Source organism: Sebastes fasciatus, chromosome 7 (assembly GCF_043250625.1).
Source record: "Sebastes fasciatus isolate fSebFas1 chromosome 7, fSebFas1.pri, whole genome shotgun sequence".
NCBI lineage: Eukaryota > Metazoa > Chordata > Actinopteri > Perciformes > Sebastidae > Sebastes > Sebastes fasciatus.
The window spans coordinates 21,329,527-21,349,057 of NC_133801.1; the positions used below are offsets into that span (position 1 = coordinate 21,329,527).

The following is a 19,531-nucleotide window of genomic DNA, read 5'->3' on the forward strand; positions in this document are numbered from 1 at the left end:
ACTTCCTTCTTACTAGTGTATAAAATACACATATAAATGCATTAAAATGGAGGTTAATTGTCATTGAATACAATGATCAACCCTGAGTTTGTATGTAGTTGAGTGTCGCGCCCTGCAGATGGATGTTAACAGTTAATCAACGTACCAAAATCACCTAGTGAATATGGAGCAATTGAACTTCATTGGACTTTTTGAATCAACCATTAGGGCCTACATGTACTTGAGATTTGATATTGTATGATTTGGATTTTGGATATATGTTTATCAATATATATATATATATATAATATTTAGTATTGTAATATTTAATATGTTTAAGATTACTATATATTTCATACATAAAATGTTAATTTGCAAAGTATCAATAACTGTAAAATAAATAAAAGAGTAAAATAGAGATGTAGTGGTATAAAATAGATGTAAAATACTCCAAGTAATCAACATTTATTACAGTAAGTGTAGTACTTGAATAAATGTACTTCCTTCTACTAGTGTATAATATATATAATATATATATGTATATATATATATATATATATATATATTATATATATATATATAATAATAATAATATATCAATAATTGTAAAATAAATAAAAGTAAGAAGAGTAAAATAGAGATGTAGTGGTATAAAATAGACGTAAAATACTCAAGTAATCAACATGTATTACAGTAAGTGTAGTACTTGAATAAATGTACTTCCTTCTACTAGTATAATCATTAATCAGTCATTGAATACACTGATCCATCCTGAGTTAGTGTGTAGTTGAGTGTGGCGCCCTGCAGATGGATGTTTCCAGTGAAACCAATGAGAGTGGAGGGGATTTCCCCACCCTTCCTCTCTACGCAGAGCGAGGCTGCCCTCCTCCTCCTCCTCCTCCTCCTCCACCACCCGGCAATCCCAGTATGCACCGCGGACACAGCAGAGCAGCAGAAAACAGTCCGCTAGCGAGAGAAGGCTGAGAGAGAAAACGGGAACCAGAAAAAAAGGGGTTTATAGCTCAACCAGCTGAATCCACCAGGAGAATCTCTATATATACTGTATTTAACTACGACCCACCACGGCTACTAACATGGCTGACAACGAGAAACTGGACAACCAGCGGCTGAAGAATTTCAAGAATAAGGGCCGTGATTTGGAGGTAAAAGTTATGCAGATTGGTAGTGGAGGAGGAGGATCGCTCCTCTCCGTACCGCCGCTCCGCTGCTCCGCTCTGCTAGCGGCCAGCTATCACCTCCTTGTGACGTCGTTTATAATTCACAACCATCGGGGAACTTTTTAACCCAAAGCCTCGGTTCAGGGTTCAGAGGCGTCTCACAGAGCACCAGAGGAGACCCCTCTGTCGGTCTGGCTGGTTTTGTTACCGCCGTGAGACCCGCGGTGGTTATAAAACATGTCAGGAGAAGCTAGTCAGAGTTCACCGCCTCCGCCTGGATGCTAGCTCTGTTAGCCGGATGCTAGCTGGATACTAGCTCGATGCTAGCTTGATGCTAGCTTGATGCTAGCAGGGGCCAACGGGGGGACATGCTAGCTGGATGCTAGCTCCGTTAGCTCGATGCTAGCAGGGGCCAACGGGGGGACATGCTAGCTGGATGCTAGCTCCGTTAGCTCGATGCTAGCAGGGGCCAACGGGGGGACATGCTAGCTGGATGTTAGCTCGATGCTAGCTTGATGCTAGCGTGATGGTAGCGAGGGCCAACGGGGGGACATGCTAGCTGGGTGCTAGCTGTGTTAGCTTGATGCTAGCTGTGTTAGCTTGATGCTAGCTGTGTTAGCTCGATGCTAGCTATGTTAGCTGGATGCTAGCTGTGTTAGCTTGATGCTAGCCAGGCCCAACGAGGGGACATTGCTAGCGTAACTGAAGCATAACGTCCGCCGGGTTGGGTTTATTTCGACGGAAACGATTATTCTATATCTAAAAGTACCTATAAAGGACTTAGATGTGTTATTCGGGTGGTATTTGTGTAGTTTGGTGAGCTAACACAGCGGAGATTAACGTTATTTTGATACTGCAGTTAGCTGACGGCTAGCTCGCCGTTAAGCTCGTCGGTAGGGCTCGTCTGGTGGTGGTGGTGGTGGTGGTGCTTCGTGGTGGTGTTTGGCTGCAGTTCTCCACCCATCCCCCGTCCCCCGTCTTTATCAACCAAAAACAATGGCGGAAACCAGTGAGCCTCTTAGCTGGCCAAGTTACATGGAGCTTTTTCACATCGTGGCGTAGAGTCATAAAATGTTATTCCGTGGTTTACACGGTTATCCCGACCAGCTCGTTAACACACGATCACATGATCTAGATCTACTAACGGTAGCTTAACGCTGGTATCCATGCGTTACCAGGTGATTTACCCAGCATGTCCTCTGCTTTCATTACTAACTCTTCATGTTTGGCAGGGGGGTGTTGTTGTTTTCAGGCGGGCTCTCTTAAGATGTATATGAGCAGCAGGATATACTCACACATCCTGTTTAGCAAGTAGTTGGTGTTGCGAGCTAGGCCACGAGTTGTCTCATCTAGCAACCTGTTATATTAACTTACCATGGTGGAGGTCTTTCAGGGATGAACAACAAGCATTACAGACACATATCGACTCTTTAACTGCAACTAAGACACTCTGAGCTATATAATCAACCTTATACTCAGTTACCAGTTTTTAGGTACACAGCTAAAACTAATGTGGTCCAATATAACATCACTGCAATAAAATCCTACATTCATGAAGGATATAATGTTATATAATGTGTTGAAACTGTTTTAGAGAGATTTAACTTCTTCGTCATTTTGGAGACTGTAGTTTGTGCTGCTGTTGAATTGTATTGTTTTATAATGAACCACAGCACTGACTACAGTAATGAAGATCACAAATCAGACCTCTCTAAAGCAGTCTCAACAAACAAAATCTGAACATTATAACCTTCATGAAGGACTTACTGCAATAGGTTTTGCTAGATGTGCCTAGTAAATTGGCATTTATGTATCTGCAGTTACCAGTGTATTAGGTACACAGCTAAAACTAATGTGGTCCAATATAACATCACTGCTATAAATCCTACATTCATGAAGGATATAATGTTATATAATTTGTTGATGTTGATTTAACGTGTTAATTTGAGACTGTAGTTTGTGGTGCTGTTGAATTGTATTGTTTTATAATGAACCACAGCACAAACTACAATAATAAAGATCACAAATCAGAATCAACACCTCTCTAAAGCAGTCTCAACAAACACAATCTGAACATTATAACCTTCATGAAGGACTAACTGCAATAGGTTTTGCTAGATGTGCCTAATAAATTGGCATATATTTGGAAATAAATCCTACATTCATGAATGGATATAATGTTATGTCATTTGTTGAAACTGTTTTAGAGAGATTTAACTTCTTGGTAATTTTGGAGACTAGTTTGTGGTGCTGTTGAATTGTATTGTTTTATAATGAACCACAGCACAAACTACAGTAATAAAGATCACAAATCAGAATCAACACCTCTCTTTAAGCAGTCTCAACAAGCAAAATCTGAACATTATAACCTTCATGAAGGACTTACTGCAATAGGTTTTGCTAGATGTGCCTAATAAATTGGCATTTATGTAATTGCGTGTGTTTTTATGGGTGACAACATGAATAAGAATTAGGAATTCACCAATATCGGGCCGATACTGACTCAAAAAGCTGGATCAGATATTGGTGGCAGTGGGGCTGATCTATTCAATTCTATATTTATATACTATACACATTATATACTGGCATTTTAATTCCTTTTGTTTTAAAAAGTTAGGAAAGCAATATTTAGGTCAAGCCTGATGTTGCCTTACACATAAAGTAATGATCCCAGTCACTTCCACACAGTGAAGGGCATACAGCATATTAATTAAACACATGATATTGGATCGGTACTCAGGTAAAGCCCAGGTATCGGTGCATCCCTGATAAGTAAAGCATATATATCAAAGAATATGGGGGTTAGCTGTCTTGTTAAGCCACATGAAATGGTCTTGCAGTAACTTTAGCTGAGTCACATTAGGTCAGACTCGTGTTAAATGTGTTTGGGTGCTGTCATATGCAGTGTGTGGGCTGTTGACTTAATGCCCCCGGGTATGACTGATATTGCAGATCGCATAAACGGGATCCTGATCTCAGACTGTGCCCAAATTTAATTTCGTAGCTTGTGTCACTCTCTTGGGCAAAGGCAGGTTGGGATTAAAGTTCCTTGTTGAATAATGTTAATATGCCGTCTCGCCCACAGACTATGAGAAGACAGAGGACTGAGGTAGTGGTGGAACTCAGAAAGGTAAATACATTTGTATTATATTGTGCCTCCTACGACTATCTATGACTTTTACAACTATATTAAATACTGATATTTTATCTGCATTTGGAATAATGGAATGAAAGATGCAGAGTTTTCCTTGTTATCATCATGAATTTCTTCTGGCATGTGCATGAAGTGATATTTCTGTTCCCTCCGCCACAGAACAAAAGAGATGAGCACCTTCTGAAGAGGAGAAATGTGCCCCACGAGGACCTGTGTGATGACTCCGATGTCGACGGAGATTTCAGATCGGTACGCTCGTGCATCCTCTGCTCAAAATGTGTCTGCTGCCACCAGAAAATCAAGTTCACATAGTTTTAGGTTTCGTGTTTTAAGGGCAGAGAATTGTACAGCTCCTGTGAGGTACTACTGAACACTGGGAATGACAGGTTGGCGTAAATGTTTGTCATCTCACTGGTTAAACACTCCAGAGGTTTAGGATATGCTGACATTTTGTCCCTGTGATGCTGCCCCCTTGCTCAATGTCCGTTGGGTGGGGCATGAGTGTAAACAAACATGCAGTCACTCCTTCTCTGTACTTGTTGGTGTCTCATTTTCCTAAAGTAAGAGACCTTACATCTACATCTTTGGTAGAATAGGTAAAATGCACCAGATATTACTTTCCCTCATCAGGCTTCTGTTCCTTTTTGAATATTTTCTGTGCTTTTGGGGCACAATACTGCCATTTATTTTTAGATAGATTCCTGTTATGCAGCGTTTTTGTGCTGTCATGATGACATGCCTGCTTATGTAATCCCTGCAATGAACACCTGTGTGGATTTTTATTTTTTCATTTTCAGATGAAAGAACGCAGGTATAAAGTGCGTACCAGAGAAGAAAATAACTAACATTATAATCACTGTTGATGGTAATAGTTCTGGTTATTGTGATAATTGCAATATATACTGAAAATTATTTGTGACACAAAAAATTTGCCTGATAATTGGGGCAATTTTGAGGCACTTTATTTTCAGGTAAGTGCCGATCTTAACATAACTGATAAGCCAAAACATTAGGTAGTTTAAGCTTAAATTTCAACAGTAAATGTTTCACTAGTCATCCCTGCGTGTATGCAATGTTGGCACACGTCAGACCTACAAGTTTTAGGCTAACAGCATCACAAAAAATACATAAATCAACAATCCCTTCATCACTAAGAGGGGCTCTCGGTTTGGCGGTATTGCCGGATAAAAAAAAGGCCACTCAGCAGTTCAGAAATTCAATCACAGTAACTGCCTGGTGGTATTGAGAGGGCTGACTTGAGACAGGCTGCTTAGCAATATATCAACAATGACATGCGGCTCTGAGTCATTGCAAGACATTAGAAAGGCTTTTGTGGGAGAGAGTGTTGGCCAATCTAGTTTAAATACTTAACAACCGATGACCGCCGTGTGACTGTTTTCAGTCGGTCTAAAATAACACATTGATTGTGCCTTTAGGACATTTTCTTTTCTTTTTTGTTAGTTGCCTATTTGTGGTTAGCTCTTTGACAATGAAAAATGTGAGCCCGCTGAGCTTGTTGGACTGTATATGCCATTTTCTGATGAATCAGATGTTTCCTAAATCATCATTTTACCTCAGCTTTATTATTTGTCTGCTGCTTTGTCTCATGCATATTGTGTATGCAGGGTTGTGTTTGAATGTTTTTCTTTTCTGGTTTGACTTTTGTTGCCAGTCTACTGCCCCCCTTTTTATTTGAGGATGCACAGGCAATCAGCGTCATCGGCCAACTTTATTTAATACGGCCTGCAGTCATGGTCAGTGCTTGATTGAAAGTAAGAAGGATACTCTACACATTACAGTCTACATTGTGCACTGAACTTCCCGTAGAGGGCGTTGGGTGAGCTTGCCAGTTGGCAAACTATCTCGTTGAAAGCTGGCCTTCACGTCCGGCCTGCTGACTGTTGCACCACAACAACGCCACATTGGTTCAAGTGAGAATGCAAGTCACTGCATTGTCCTCATGGCGTTTCCCAATCATGAGCCTCCGCTCTCTGTTCTCAGTGGTGCTTTGTCAACTTAACATACAAAAGCAATTTTAGGAAAGACTGTTTTTAATGCAAAGCAAGAAGCTAACAGATGCCTGCTCACCCTCACGGTGAGCTGCCAGGATATGCACTCTTCAGGGCATTCAGATGGATTTTGTCTGGTGGGCGCTGCTGTGTTTAACCTTGTTGACTTGTTTTTTCAAGTCTAGCCACCAGTTTAAAATGTACCCGTTACTGATAAATCTCTTCACATTACATTAGTGCGTGTTACAAATGTGTGTCAAAGCACTATCCTAGACTGATGACTCTCCAAAATGTTTCTTTTTCAGCAAAACACCTCTCTTGAAGCAATAGTACAAGTAAGTAGGATGTTTGATTTATTTCTTTTTCTTCATTTAACCCCTCTCATAGGCAGTGTATATTATGCATCAGAGTTTAACTAAATGTCCTTATTGTCCTATAGAATGCCACCAGTGATAATCAGGGCATCCAGCTGAGTGCTGTTCAGGCTGCCAGGTATGAACACACACCCTCACACACATGGACTCTACTGATCTCTCTGGTCTCACTACAGTTTACACCAGTAGCCAATGATTGAAGATTGTTTATTGTCTCTGTCTAATCATTTAGGGTCACATTTCTCATGTTGTAATATCGATGCTCACAGTGAAAGCAGGAATTTATGATAGCAAATTTAGCGGGAATTTGAAAGAAACACTACCACTGAGTAGGGTTGTATATTGGCAAGAATCTGGTAATATGATGCGTTTCATGATACAGGGCTACGATTCAATATATGGCAATACTGTAAGCAGGTTGATATAGTGTGAATTTTTCAAAACATAATATCGCGACACTCAAGTGTATCTTTTTTTTTCTTACTTCCCTTACCACGCTACTGAGCGTAAATCTGACCAGGAGTCGATCTGTATAATTTAAAATAAAGTGAAACTACAGATGTGACAATGGCCTGAATGAATTGGTGAAATCTGAATTTTTAATTTAAAACACCGGAGATCCTGTTATTTGACTTAAATTAATGCAGTGAGTATAAATGCTACTTTTTGACATGTGAAATGGTTAATATTGTTACACAACACGTCACGATTATCATATTACCACTCAAACATTTTCACTATGCATAAACTATATTGATGCTGTGTAATATTGAAGTAGTAGTTTGTAGAGCTGAAACCATTAATCGATTAGTTGTCAACTATGAAACCAGTAGCCAACTATTTTGATAATTGCTTTGAGTAATTTTTTTCTTTTTTAAACTAAAGATTCTCTGATTCCAGCTTCTTAAATGTGAATAGTTTCTTGTTTCTTTACTCCTCTATGACAGTAATCTGAATACATTTGAGTTGTGGACAAAACAAGACATTTGAGGACGTCATCTTGGATTTTGGGAAACACTGATCCACATTTTTTGACATTTTATAGACCCAACGACTAATCGATTAATCAAGAAAATAATCGACAATAAAAATAATCGTTAGTTGCAGCTCTAGTACTTTGAATGTAATCCAGATTCACATCTGGTTCATCTGGTATTTGTAAGCCAAAGATTCTGCACCAGTACACCAATACTTTGTCTTAAGAGCTTCTCTTCTAAAATTGATGACCTCTTGCAAAACACTGTGTTGAAATTTCAGGGGCTGAATTGTTTTTCCAGCTCGGTTAGACAGCGATGATTTACAGTAAGTCAGCCCCGTCTGATTAATGGACAGTGTAAATGGCCCTGCAGCTCAATAGTGCAGCCCTTCTCAAGCTGGGTCAAGTGCAGCACGAGGCAGCTGAATTCATATAACATGTTTCTCTGTTATTTTTTTACCACCACGTTACCTGGTGTTGTGTAATGTTGATGTTGCATCACGATCAGGGGGAATACTCCGGTCATTACAGTCACTGTGGCTGTGATTGACTTACAATGTGGACTCTTCACATTCTTCAGCTGTTTGTGTCAGTGTGTCATTGGTTTGTCTTGTTGGTATGTGTCAGCAAAGCTATGTGAGTATGAGTAATGCTCTTTTTTGTGTCCTCTTTGTTTTTGTAGGAAGTTGTTGTCCAGTGACCGTAACCCTCCCATAGATGACCTGATTAAGTCTGGGATCCTTCCTATACTGGTCCACTGCCTGGACAGAGATGACAAGTAAGCCGGCTGTTATTCTGTTTGTGTGCATGCAGCAGCGCGTCACGCCTTTTCATGTGCGATAATTATAGTACAAGCTAGCCCTTTTTTCCCGATCATGTTGAGTTTATGTTCACTTCAAAGTTATGCAAATGAAGGGAGCGGGGTTTAGCCCAGCCTACATCTGTAGCAGTTTATGTAAATGTGTTCTAGTTTTCACCTTCCAGGGATGGCAGAAATATAAATGACTCATCAGCATGCTCTTGCTGTTTGACGCCACTGCCCAGTCACACTCACTTTAACTGCGGTCTTCCACCATCTCTCACCCCTCGACAGCCCATCTCTCCAGTTTGAGGCAGCCTGGGCTCTAACCAACATAGCGTCTGGTACCTCAGAGCAGACCCAAGCTGTGGTCCAGTCCAGTAAGTGCCATTTTTATCACAACGCACCACTTTCTTTCACTCTCTTTCCCTTGATTTGATCTTTTTTCTTTTAGATGTGTCTTTCTTATCTTTGCCGCGTTTTTGAATACTCCACTAACTTCTGTTAGTGGGGTGTGTCTTTCTGTGCTGAAATATAAACCTGTAGTATTTTTCAATTATTATATCATTGTTAGGGCTGTCAAGCGATTAAAATATCGGATCATATTTAATTGCATGATTGTCCATAGTTAATCATGATAAATCAAGTTTTTTTTTATCCGTTCAAAATGTACCTTAAAGGGAGAATTGTCAAGTATTTATTACTCTTATCAACATGGGCAAATATGCTGCTTTATGCAAATGTATGTATATATTTATTATTGGAAATCAATTAACAACACAAAACAATGACAAATATTGTCCAGAAACCCTCACAGGTACTGCATTTAACATTAAAAAAATATGCTCAAAACATATCATGGCAAACTGCAGCCCAACAGGCAACAACAGCTGTCAGTGTGTCAGAGTGCTGACTTGACTATGACTTTCCCCAAACTGCATGTGATTATCGTAAAGTGGGCATGTCTGTAAAGGGGAGTCTCGTGGGTACCCATAGAACCCATTTTCATTCACATATCTTGAGGTCAGAGGTCAAGGGACCCCTTTGAAAATGGCCACGCAAATTTTTCACCAAAATTTTGCACACGTTTGCAGCGTTATTTAGCCTCCGTCGCGACAACTTGGTATGACATGGTTAGTACCAATGGGTTCCTTAGGTTTTTTAGTTTCATATGATACCAGTATCTTCACTCTAGCTTTAAAACTGAGTTGCTACAACCTAAAAATCGGAAGTTGCGTTAATGGTTTAAAGAAATTAGTGGCGTTAAAACTAATTTGCGTTATCTCATTATTGCTGTCTTTGACAGCCTTAATCATTGTTAAAATAATGTGTGGCAGATTGTTATTAAACAGTAAAAACTGCAGACTTTACTTTTGAGAAATGCTGATTGTGTTTATATCGCACCTGTTTTGTTCACAACCTTATATTGTAGCAAAATATTATGAAATATTTTCTTATTATGGGTGTTATGTCCAAAAATTACTGAAAAAAACTAATGTATTCACACAGCCTGCTAATATGTAGTGTGGCATTTTGCTTCACAAATGCAATCAAAAGGATTAAGTTGTTTATTCAATGGTGCATTTTCAAATAGCAGAAATTCTTTGTTCTTTATAACATTGGGTTTATTCATTCTTTTCCACTTGTCAAAATGGTCGATGTGGTATTTTCTTTCTTAATGGAGCTCCCTGCTTCTCCATCTTGATTTTTTTGTTTCATTCAAAGGTTGTGATTCATCACACTAAATGGCAGCACTTCCAGCAAGCTGGAACAAAAGGGAATTGGAACACTTAAATCAGTGAACTTCAGGATTATTAATCTTGACAATGCATAATATCACAATCTGTGATTAATTATGCAGGTTTAACAGCAGAGATTAAGTATCTCTGGCTTCGAAAGCTTCAATGAAGCATATTTCATCTTGAGCTTTCTCCGCTTACATCTATTTTTTAACATCTTGTTCTAAGGGTCCCGGATCATTGCTTTATGTCTACATCAAGCAATATACAACAAAATAACTTGGATGTTTTCCTACTCTCCCTCTTTGTCTCTTTTTTTCTTAGCCTGTTGTGGCTCGATTGCATTTTAGTCAAAGTACAAACTTCTAGAAAATCTGGAGTTTAGATCTGCCCAAGTGGTCATTTAATGTGTTTGATCTGATGTGTAACCATTATATCTCTCACTAGAGCAGAGACATCACTTCATGAGATGCCCTTTTATATGATTGACATCTATCTGTGTCCTTTGTGTAGACGCTGTGCCGCTGTTCCTCAGGCTGCTTCACTCTCCTCACCAGAATGTGTGCGAACAGGCGGTCTGGGCCCTGGGCAACATCATAGGTGAGTCGCTGTTGGTGTGAACACGAGTGTGTTAGAAATAAATACAGTCATTCCCGAGACGACATGCGCTCCATCTGTATGTGTGTGTTCTCTCCAGGTGACGGCCCTCAGTGCAGAGACTACGTGATCAGCTTGGGTGTGGTGAAGCCCCTGCTCTCTTTCATCAGTCCCTCCATCCCCATCACCTTCCTCCGCAACGTCACCTGGGTCATGGTCAATCTGTGCCGCCACAAGGACCCTCCACCACCCATGGAGACGATCCAGGAGGTGTGTATGTGTGTAGAGGAAGAACGTGAGAATGAGCTAGCAGTACGTGTGTGCCAGGTTGCTTGGTAACATGGAGGTTTACGGAAAGGCATTGTTCAGTGTTTATTAGTGGGAAGCCAGTGAGGGATTAACAATTCAACGTCTTCTTCAGTTCACACATTTTTCAGAAGCACGATATCCTGAATCATGAATGTGAAAGATCAAACGTTCTTTTAATTTCAAAGCCACCATCAGGTCAAAAAATAAGAGACGAGGTTTACGTGCTGTCGTACAGCTTGCAGCTGGAATATTTTCTTACCTGTTGGACCGAAAAAGGTGTCCCTTCTTATCTTTAGGCCTCATAGTGAATGCAAAAGAAAGCTGGTTTACAGTACGTATCACAAACTACAAAAATGGCTACCAGAGGAAAAACGTGGGATTTTTTTTTTTCTTTCTGTCTGCTGCTGTGGATGCTCATCTCAGTGAAGGCACTCTACCTCCACCCTTCTCCTAAAATCTAAGAGACGTGTTTATTGGATGGCAGGGGGAGAGAGGCACCAACAGTGGTCTAACTAAAGCCCCGTTTCCACCGCAGGAACTTTCCCCCTGAACTAAGAACCTTTTGAGGAACTCATTGCATTTCGACTGGAGGAACCAGGGTATAAATTAAGTTCTGGGGACATTTTACGGGGCATTTTACCCCCCAAAAAAGGCCCTGGTCGCGGGTAGTACTTTCTGAATGTTCTGGAACTTTTGAGGTGGAGTTTGCAGGGATGACTGTCGCTGATTGGTGAAACACACACACAGCACTGCTGCTTCAACTGTACCGCTTCATTCATAGAACAAGGAAGTAGTATCTAGTATTGATTTAGGGCGAGGGGAGAGCATTTCTCTTTCTTTGATAACATTAAAAGTAAAGTTAGGCTCTGCTGTCGGCTTCCCGACTCATTTAAAAAACGACAGAGAGAAGAAGATTATTTTCCGATTGTTTCACGGCGTTAATGTTCTAAAGCACAAATAAATAACAGCCAACATATGATTTACTGTGGAGACAAATGCTCTTAGTTTCATTTTCCTCCTCTGCATTTCATTCATTACATCCAACGTGCAGCAGTAAATATCTTTGCAGTGTGTCTGTTAGGCTGCAGAGTGTGTTTACAGCTTTAACCACCAGCAGCCCTCGTCACATGTCATGTTGTTTTTTCATACATCAGCGGACTACTTTGACTAATCTTCACAGGTCTTTAGACCGAGGTTGAAAAGCAAACAGTGAGCTGAAGGAACCTTTTAGTTCCTTGAAAGGTCGTACTAGGGACTAAAAGCCCCGGGAACTTTTGGTGTAAACCCAACTTAAGCTAGTTATATGAGGGAAAATTTTGTGTGTTGCTGTTATGTGTTGAAATAATTAATGAAGGTGTAGCAGGTATTGCTGAGTACAGGGTCATGCTTCAACTATTAGCCTTTTACTGGTGTCAGCTACATGGGAACTCTGTTGATGTTTTCTTTGTAATTTTCTCCACCTAATGATCCCACCCGTCTTTTCTATTTCATTCTTTTCTCAGATCCTGCCAGCTCTCTGCGTGCTGATCCACCACACTGATGTCAGTGTAAGTAGAATGATTTTTTTCTCCAGTTTTTTAAGCAGGCTGTGGTGCCTTGGCCTCACTCAACTACTAGCAGAGCTCTAGTCCCACAAAATAAATCCCTGCTAAACTATAACTGTCTTAAGAAGTTGTCCATGTAATAAAATGATCTCCAGAATGTATAATGGGATTCTCCAGCACAAATCTGAAAAGTGGGAAAAGGAGGGACATTTTTTTTATTTCGGAGGAGGTCTGGAGAGGAATATGTCAACCACAATGGTACTCAACTAATTCAACCGCATTTCGAGAATTTTGTTGGAAAAATATCGTAAGGTTTTTTATTACGCCACTGCAGAAACGACATCAGGGAAGTGGCAGAGGATGTTGGAGACTAGTGGAACAAATGACGGCAATCATATTTTCTGGAATTGCCAGGTTATTGTGCCTTATTGGCAGGAAGTTCATAAACATATTTGTAATGTGTTTGGAGTCGACATTCCTTTTAGACGTGATGCTGTATACATGGGTGACATCCCATTTGAAGGGAACATTAATGATAAGAAACTGCAGCAAACTACCGCAAAATGGCTGTTACAAGGAAGTGGCTAAAATCTGAGCCACCCATCATTGACGAATGGATAGAAAAAATACATGTATCATGGAAAGATTGTCTTTTTCACTCAAAGTCCAAAGAGAAAAACATATCCAGATTTGTTCTAAGTGGACTGAGTATATTAAACCTATAAGGTCAGACTTTAGCTGACTTGAGAATGTAATGTAGTTTATATTAGGCTACTTCATCACGTTTAACAACCCACTCTTTATCCATGTATGTGTATATGTATGTATGCATACATACAGTATATAAATATATTATAATTAAAATAAATAAAATATAATTGTATTTTAATATCTAAGGTGAAAGCTTCCTATGTTCATTGTTCAATTGTAAATAATTATTAATTAAGAAAATCTCTGGAGGAACCATGCTGTAAAAAGGTTGTCAATTGTACTGCATAATGTTTTGTCTTAAATGTGCACAATGTTATGTGGATTTGTTGGCAGTAATACTGATTCTATAATGTGAAATTAATGCTTTTTTCAATATAAAAATTAAATTTAAAAATAAGAAGTTGTCCAGGATTGAGAATGTAAATTCATTAGTTTCTTTTCTTCTTTGCTGCCTCCAGATCTTGGTAGACACAGTGTGGGCTCTGTCCTATCTGACGGACGCTGGGAACGAGCAGATCCAAATGGTCATCGACTCCGGCATCGTCCCTCATCTGGTCCCTCTGCTCAGTCACCAGGAGGTCAAAGTTCAGGTACGAAGAGACACCAGGCACGATGCTGATTATGTTCAGGATTAGATTACTAAAACTTCAGGGATGGGAACTAGAGATGAGATTGATTCTATTTAGGATTAGATTAATAAATAAATTGTATTATAACAATGTTCCCCTCCCTCTCCATGTCCAGACTGCTGCTCTGAGGGCTGTTGGGAACATAGTGACTGGCACAGATGAACAGACCCAGGTGGTGCTCAACTGTGACGCTCTCAGCCACTTCCCTGCACTCCTCACACACCCGAAGGAGAAAATCAACAAGGTAATAAATCCTCTATCTCCTTCCTCTTCCTCCTGCACACGTACACGCGACTGTCTACTGCAAGATGTGATGTCTGGAAGTGATGAAATCAGAGACTCTGCGCTAGTATGAATGCTGTGTGAAAGGCATAGACGGGACAGATAGCCAGTTGTAGGAATTCACAACATGGAGAATCGCGAGGATGAAGAAGACGAAGAGGACATCAACTACAACTAACTAGTTAGTGAGCCAGATTGGGGGGGGGGGGGTTGGGGAGGAGCTGTGTGCATGCGATTGAATGTGTGATACCATGGGTTGGTGGCCAGAGGGTGCTGAAGACATCGTGTCTCTGCTGATATCGGAGTGCATCTGAGACCAGTCACTTAAAAAAGAGGCCCACTTTGTGACCTGGACGATGATTAGAGCCTCAAAAAACGCCCTTGCCTCGCCCACAGCGCTCCGTCTCGACCAGAGGTCAACCTCTCAGGGTGGACCTCTGGATTCTGATCCAGTTCTGACACAAAAACGCTGAAGTGTTTTAGCCCTCGAGAAGACAATAAACAGTCTGTCGTGTTTCATTTCTAAGTCTTTAGCAGGTTCCTCCTCTCTAGTTGAAGGTGTGACAGTAAAATGTTCTGGCTTCTTTGGTTAGAATAAAAACCTGTCTACTCTTAAACCTCCATGGCTCGACTTCCCACAGTAGTCACTGACTGCATTTGTGCGTTTTGTCCTGCAGGAGGCAGTGTGGTTCCTGTCCAACATCACAGCCGGCAACCAGCAGCAGGTGCAGGCCGTCATTGACGCCAAGCTAGTTCCCATGATCATTCACCTGCTCGACAAGGTGTGTAGCCATCTATCTTTATAAACTGTGTGAAGTACAAGCGGATCATGTGTCATTTTAGCATATAGGGAAAATATGTTTTGCTCACTTTTGAATGCATGTATATATATATTTTTCAGGGTGACTTTGGCACTCAGAAGGAAGCAGCCTGGGCCATCAGCAACCTGACAATAAGTGGAAGGAAAGATCAGGTAAGAATCTGCTAAACAAATCACCTACTCTACATACTCTGCCAGCTGTGAGGTTAAACTTTAATTTCATCTACCCCTTCCTCATGAAAAAAAACAAAACATCAAATGTTTGATCTTTGATTACAACAATACAAACATGTTGGCCATTTTTTTGAGAATGAAATTGAGTTGTGAAAAACGGAAACTGCATGAAGAAAAGGGAGAAGGAACGGGGAGGACAATATGGTTGAAATCAATTTTACAAAGTTAATTAGAATATAAAACCGATGCATATCAACTCTTAAAAACGTAATTTACAAATTGTATTCGCTTTAAAGTAGTTTGAGTTTTACTGTTAAACCCCTTTATTGGCGTTTTTCTAATTTATCTCTAAAATCATTATATGCAACCAAGAAAATGACATCAGCAAAAAGTGAATTTGAAATGTGGAACCACTGTTGAAGTATCCCTTCCTTCTAACATGTCATGTTCCTCATCGTCTCTCTGCTGCCTACAGGTTGCCCACCTGATTGAGAAGCAGGTGATCCCTCCATTCTGCAACCTGCTGATAGTGAAGGACGCCCAGGTCGTGCAGGTTGTTCTTGACGGCCTCAGCAATATCCTCAAGATGGCCGACGATGAGGCTGAAACGATTGCTAACCTTATCGAGGAATGCGGAGGTAAGTCCCATCGAGGTTTTATCACGTTTCTGTTTATATTAGGGCTGCCAACGTTAATGTGATAATAACACGTTAACGCAAATTCAGTTTAACGCCACTAATTTCTTTAACACATTGGCGCAACTTGCTGTTTTTAAGTTGTAGCGGGCTCAGTTTTAAACGCAGAGAGAAGATACTGGTATCATAGGAAATAGGAAACCTAAAGAATCCATCGGTACCAACCATGTCATACTAGCTTGTCGGGAAGGAGGCTAAATAAAGCTCATGGTCATGCTCATTTTCAAAGGGGTCCTTTGACCTCTGACCTCAAGATATGTGAATGAAAATGGGTTCTATGGGTACCCACGAGTCTCCCCTTTACAGACATGCCCACTTTATGATAATCACATGCAGTTTGGGGGAAGTCATAGTCAAGTCAGCACACTGACACACTGACAGCTGTTGTTGCCTGTTGGGCTGCAGTTTGCCATGTTACGATTTGAGCAACTTTTGTTATGCTAAATGCAGAACCTGTGAGGGTTTCTGGACAATATTTGTCATTGTTTTGTGTTATGTGATTTCCAATAATAAATATATACATACATTTGCATAAAACAAGCATATTTGTCCACTCCCATGTTGATAAGAGTATTAAATACTTGACAAATCCCCCTTTAAGGTACATTTTGAACAGATAAAAATGTGCTATTAATTTGCGATTAATCATTAACTACGGACAATTATCCAATTAATCACAATTGGATATTTAAATCGATTGACAGCCCTAGTTTATTAACATTAAGTGTTCATGTGTTATTGAATGGTGTATAATTTATTTTTTTATTCCACAGGTTTGGAAAAGGTGGAGCAACTGCAGAACCACGAAAATGAAGATATCTACAAATTGGCATACGAAATTATTGATCAATTCTTCTCATCTGATGATGTAAGTTACGAGTTTTTTTTTTCTTTCAAAGTTGATTTTTTCCAGTGGTGGTTTTCAATAGTATTACTGTGTCGTAAAGTTGAAGAAATGTTGAAGATGATATACAGTGAAGATCAAATGATAACAAGTTAAAGGTTGCGTTTGGTATTTGACTTGCGTAATGCACAACATTGTCTCCTGATGCAATGAACACCGCCAGTGTTTGATCTACTGTCTACATATGTTTGACGCCCCGTCGCTTCGTCTGTTCACTCAGATTGATGAAGACACCAGCCTGGTCCCAGAGGCCATCCAAGGTGGAACTTACGGCTTCAACTCCGCCAACGTGCCAGCTGAGGGATTCCAGTTCTAGACGGCATCTGGGGTATTCTGGAGTTTTGTTCACGATGCAGCACTCTGTTCAACATAAAAAAATTAGGAGAGAAAGAGCGAAAGAGAGCGAGAGTGTGAGAAATTTGATCCATTGTGCTTGGCTCGTGGGATCCATGGCTGCATCTTATCTGAGAGAAAAATGTGTGGATTTCATTTGGCATTCCAGGGGAACCAGCCCAAATGAAGTTTGAGATGGCGAGTGGGTGCGAGTGAGAATGAGTGGCTACATGTTGCAAAAAAAGCAAAACATCTACATCGAATGCGTTGAGAGACATGCCGACATAACTTCTGTGTTATTGGAGCTGTCGCCTTCGGAAAAACTACTTCAAACGACAACAAAAAAAACTCGGATGTCTGCCCGGGGAGAACCAAGGACATCCAAAAATACGAAAATCAAGAGATCTTGAAATATTACAATACAAACAAAATGCAGAAATGAAAATAACTTTAATTATGAACTGAGATGAACCACGAACCATCGCAATTCTGCGGTCCTCCGACTCGAGAGGGCGCCACCAATGTGCCCCTCCCCCAATCGGCCACGCTATCAGACATGTGTGTGAATGGACCCATTGTGTATGAATGTCTGGACTCAGTGCTGAGGAGCCAGGTTCATCTCCTCCAACGAGACGCCCCCGACAGGGCACCATCCTCTCCCCCTGGTGGGCGGGGCCAGGAGTCCGGCTGCGCGTGTCGCATGTACGAGAGAATGGACGGATGAGTTGTTGTGTGCTTGGCTGCGTGCGTGACTGTGCGAGACTGGGTGAGAACGCATGCAGAGACGGGAAAAAAAAATACAAATACAACATCTGAAGAGAAACAAAAATTGCAACAATGAGGGGTTAGCAAAGGTTTCAGGAAAAGAAATTCTGCCTTTGAAAGAGAGAGGCTGATCCGCAAATCCCTGAAAGGAAGAACTTTGGATATGAAAAAAAAAAAAAATCATCACAAGGATTATTTTTTTGTTTTGAATTATGTTAAGTTAGTATTAATTGACACTGGACAATGCTAATGGCAGGTGTGGAGCAGCAGTGCATTGTATTAAGATGCATTTGGTGGCTTTTGGGCTTTTCTTTTTGCCTCCAGTGTGTTCCTTTTTATGATATTTTTTATTTTCAGCTTTTAGTTTCATTGCTTCTGTAAAGGTGATTGACGACGATCGTATTCCACCCTCGCACCAGAACCCTAACCTACGCACCAGACATGGGCTTGATGCTGTGAAATCCTGACACCATCACTATAATCAACCAAATGACCTGTTCCCCCTTGTGACACTTCATTACTTTTCCTTCGATTTACAGCAAAATCACTGCTTTGCAGTATTGTTGCCATAGCTTTGACTTATCACCAAGGGAGAAGAGAACAACGGCCATTTCACGTAGGATTGTGAATCATAACATTTGCATGTACTAAACTATAGCACAGTTATTTTTTAGGGTATTTTAGTTTCCTTAGGCTGTGGATACAGTGTAATTTTCATTTTAAGTAAAACTGTGCTTAAATGTTACATGTTTCCCCTTCCCTTACCCCTCACTAGTGTCCGATTTGCTAAATAATCTATGGTTTTGCACATGTACTGCAAAGTGAGGCCTGAAGTCTTTCTGAAGGTGTGTTGGTCGGTTTCATAGGTTTCGACCTGCCAACAAACCTCTACAATATGCATCACTCAACCACAATCTTTGTTGTCTTTCTAGAGTAATCCAATGATGCGTTTTAGTGATACTTGAGAAAATAATGACTTTATTTCAGGAGCAGCAGTAATGAATCTGCTAATGTATCTCAGCTAGACTAAGAGGGGATTTAGCCTCCCTTTTTCTCAAGTTCAAAGGGCGTCCCACATGTCAGACTGGAGTGGTCCTAAGTGGGTTCTCCTGAATAATAAATGAACCCATGAACAAGTTTGCTGTACCTTTAGTACCTTGCAGTCCTTAGCCCCATACTCCTTTCCTCTTATACCTGCTAGGTGTACAAGCTTACCCTTCTCCCATTTTTTGTGTTAACTTCAAACACTGTAGTAAATGATTACACATTGTGCTCATAAACCTTCTGTTGAACATAGGGGTATTTTTTTTTTTGCAGCATTCCTTGTTAGCAAACATGTGGTTTCAAATCTAAACTTTATGACATGGAAGGTAAAAATAAAAAAGTTGGTTTTGCCCAGAAAAAAACTTTTTTGGGAGATAGGCTATACAGGATAGGTTGTCTTCGAGAAAATAAATAGTGAAACCCAAACTGAGAGACTGAGTGTGTGTGTGGTCTGTTGTGGAGAAGAAGAAGTGGTGTGATTCATACTTATTATGCATAAACGTTTGAGCTTGAATT

The 19,531-nt window shown here is 40.4% G+C and overlaps 1 protein-coding gene across 1 annotated transcript; it reads left to right on the forward strand.

Annotated features, from left to right (window-relative positions):
- Window positions 1-762: 762 nt before the first annotated feature.
- kpna4 (karyopherin alpha 4 (importin alpha 3)) lies at window positions 763-19,445 on the forward strand. Its single transcript, XM_074642220.1, has 17 exons — window positions 763-1,142; window positions 4,243-4,287; window positions 4,471-4,560; window positions 6,626-6,655; window positions 6,760-6,812; window positions 8,353-8,448; window positions 8,764-8,849; window positions 10,722-10,808; window positions 10,906-11,075; window positions 12,617-12,661; window positions 13,828-13,959; window positions 14,114-14,242; window positions 14,958-15,062; window positions 15,182-15,253; window positions 15,750-15,912; window positions 16,743-16,837; window positions 17,094-19,445. The coding sequence occupies exons 1-17, from the start codon at window positions 1,074-1,076 to the stop codon at window positions 17,187-17,189; spliced, it is 1,563 nt and encodes a 520-aa protein (XP_074498321.1). The 5' UTR covers window positions 763-1,073; the 3' UTR covers window positions 17,190-19,445.
- The last annotated feature ends 86 nt before the right edge of the window (window positions 19,446-19,531 follow it).

Coding starts and splice junctions, on each gene's coding strand:
- kpna4 (XM_074642220.1), top strand. CDS start 1,074: ATGGCTGACAACGAGAAACTGGACAACCAGCGGCTGAAGAATTTCAAG. Junction 15,254..15,749: donor TAAGTGGAAGGAAAGATCAG/GTAAGAATCTGC, acceptor TGCTGCCTACAG/GTTGCCCACCTGATTGAGAA. Junction 16,838..17,093: donor AATTCTTCTCATCTGATGAT/GTAAGTTACGAG, acceptor CTGTTCACTCAG/ATTGATGAAGACACCAGCCT.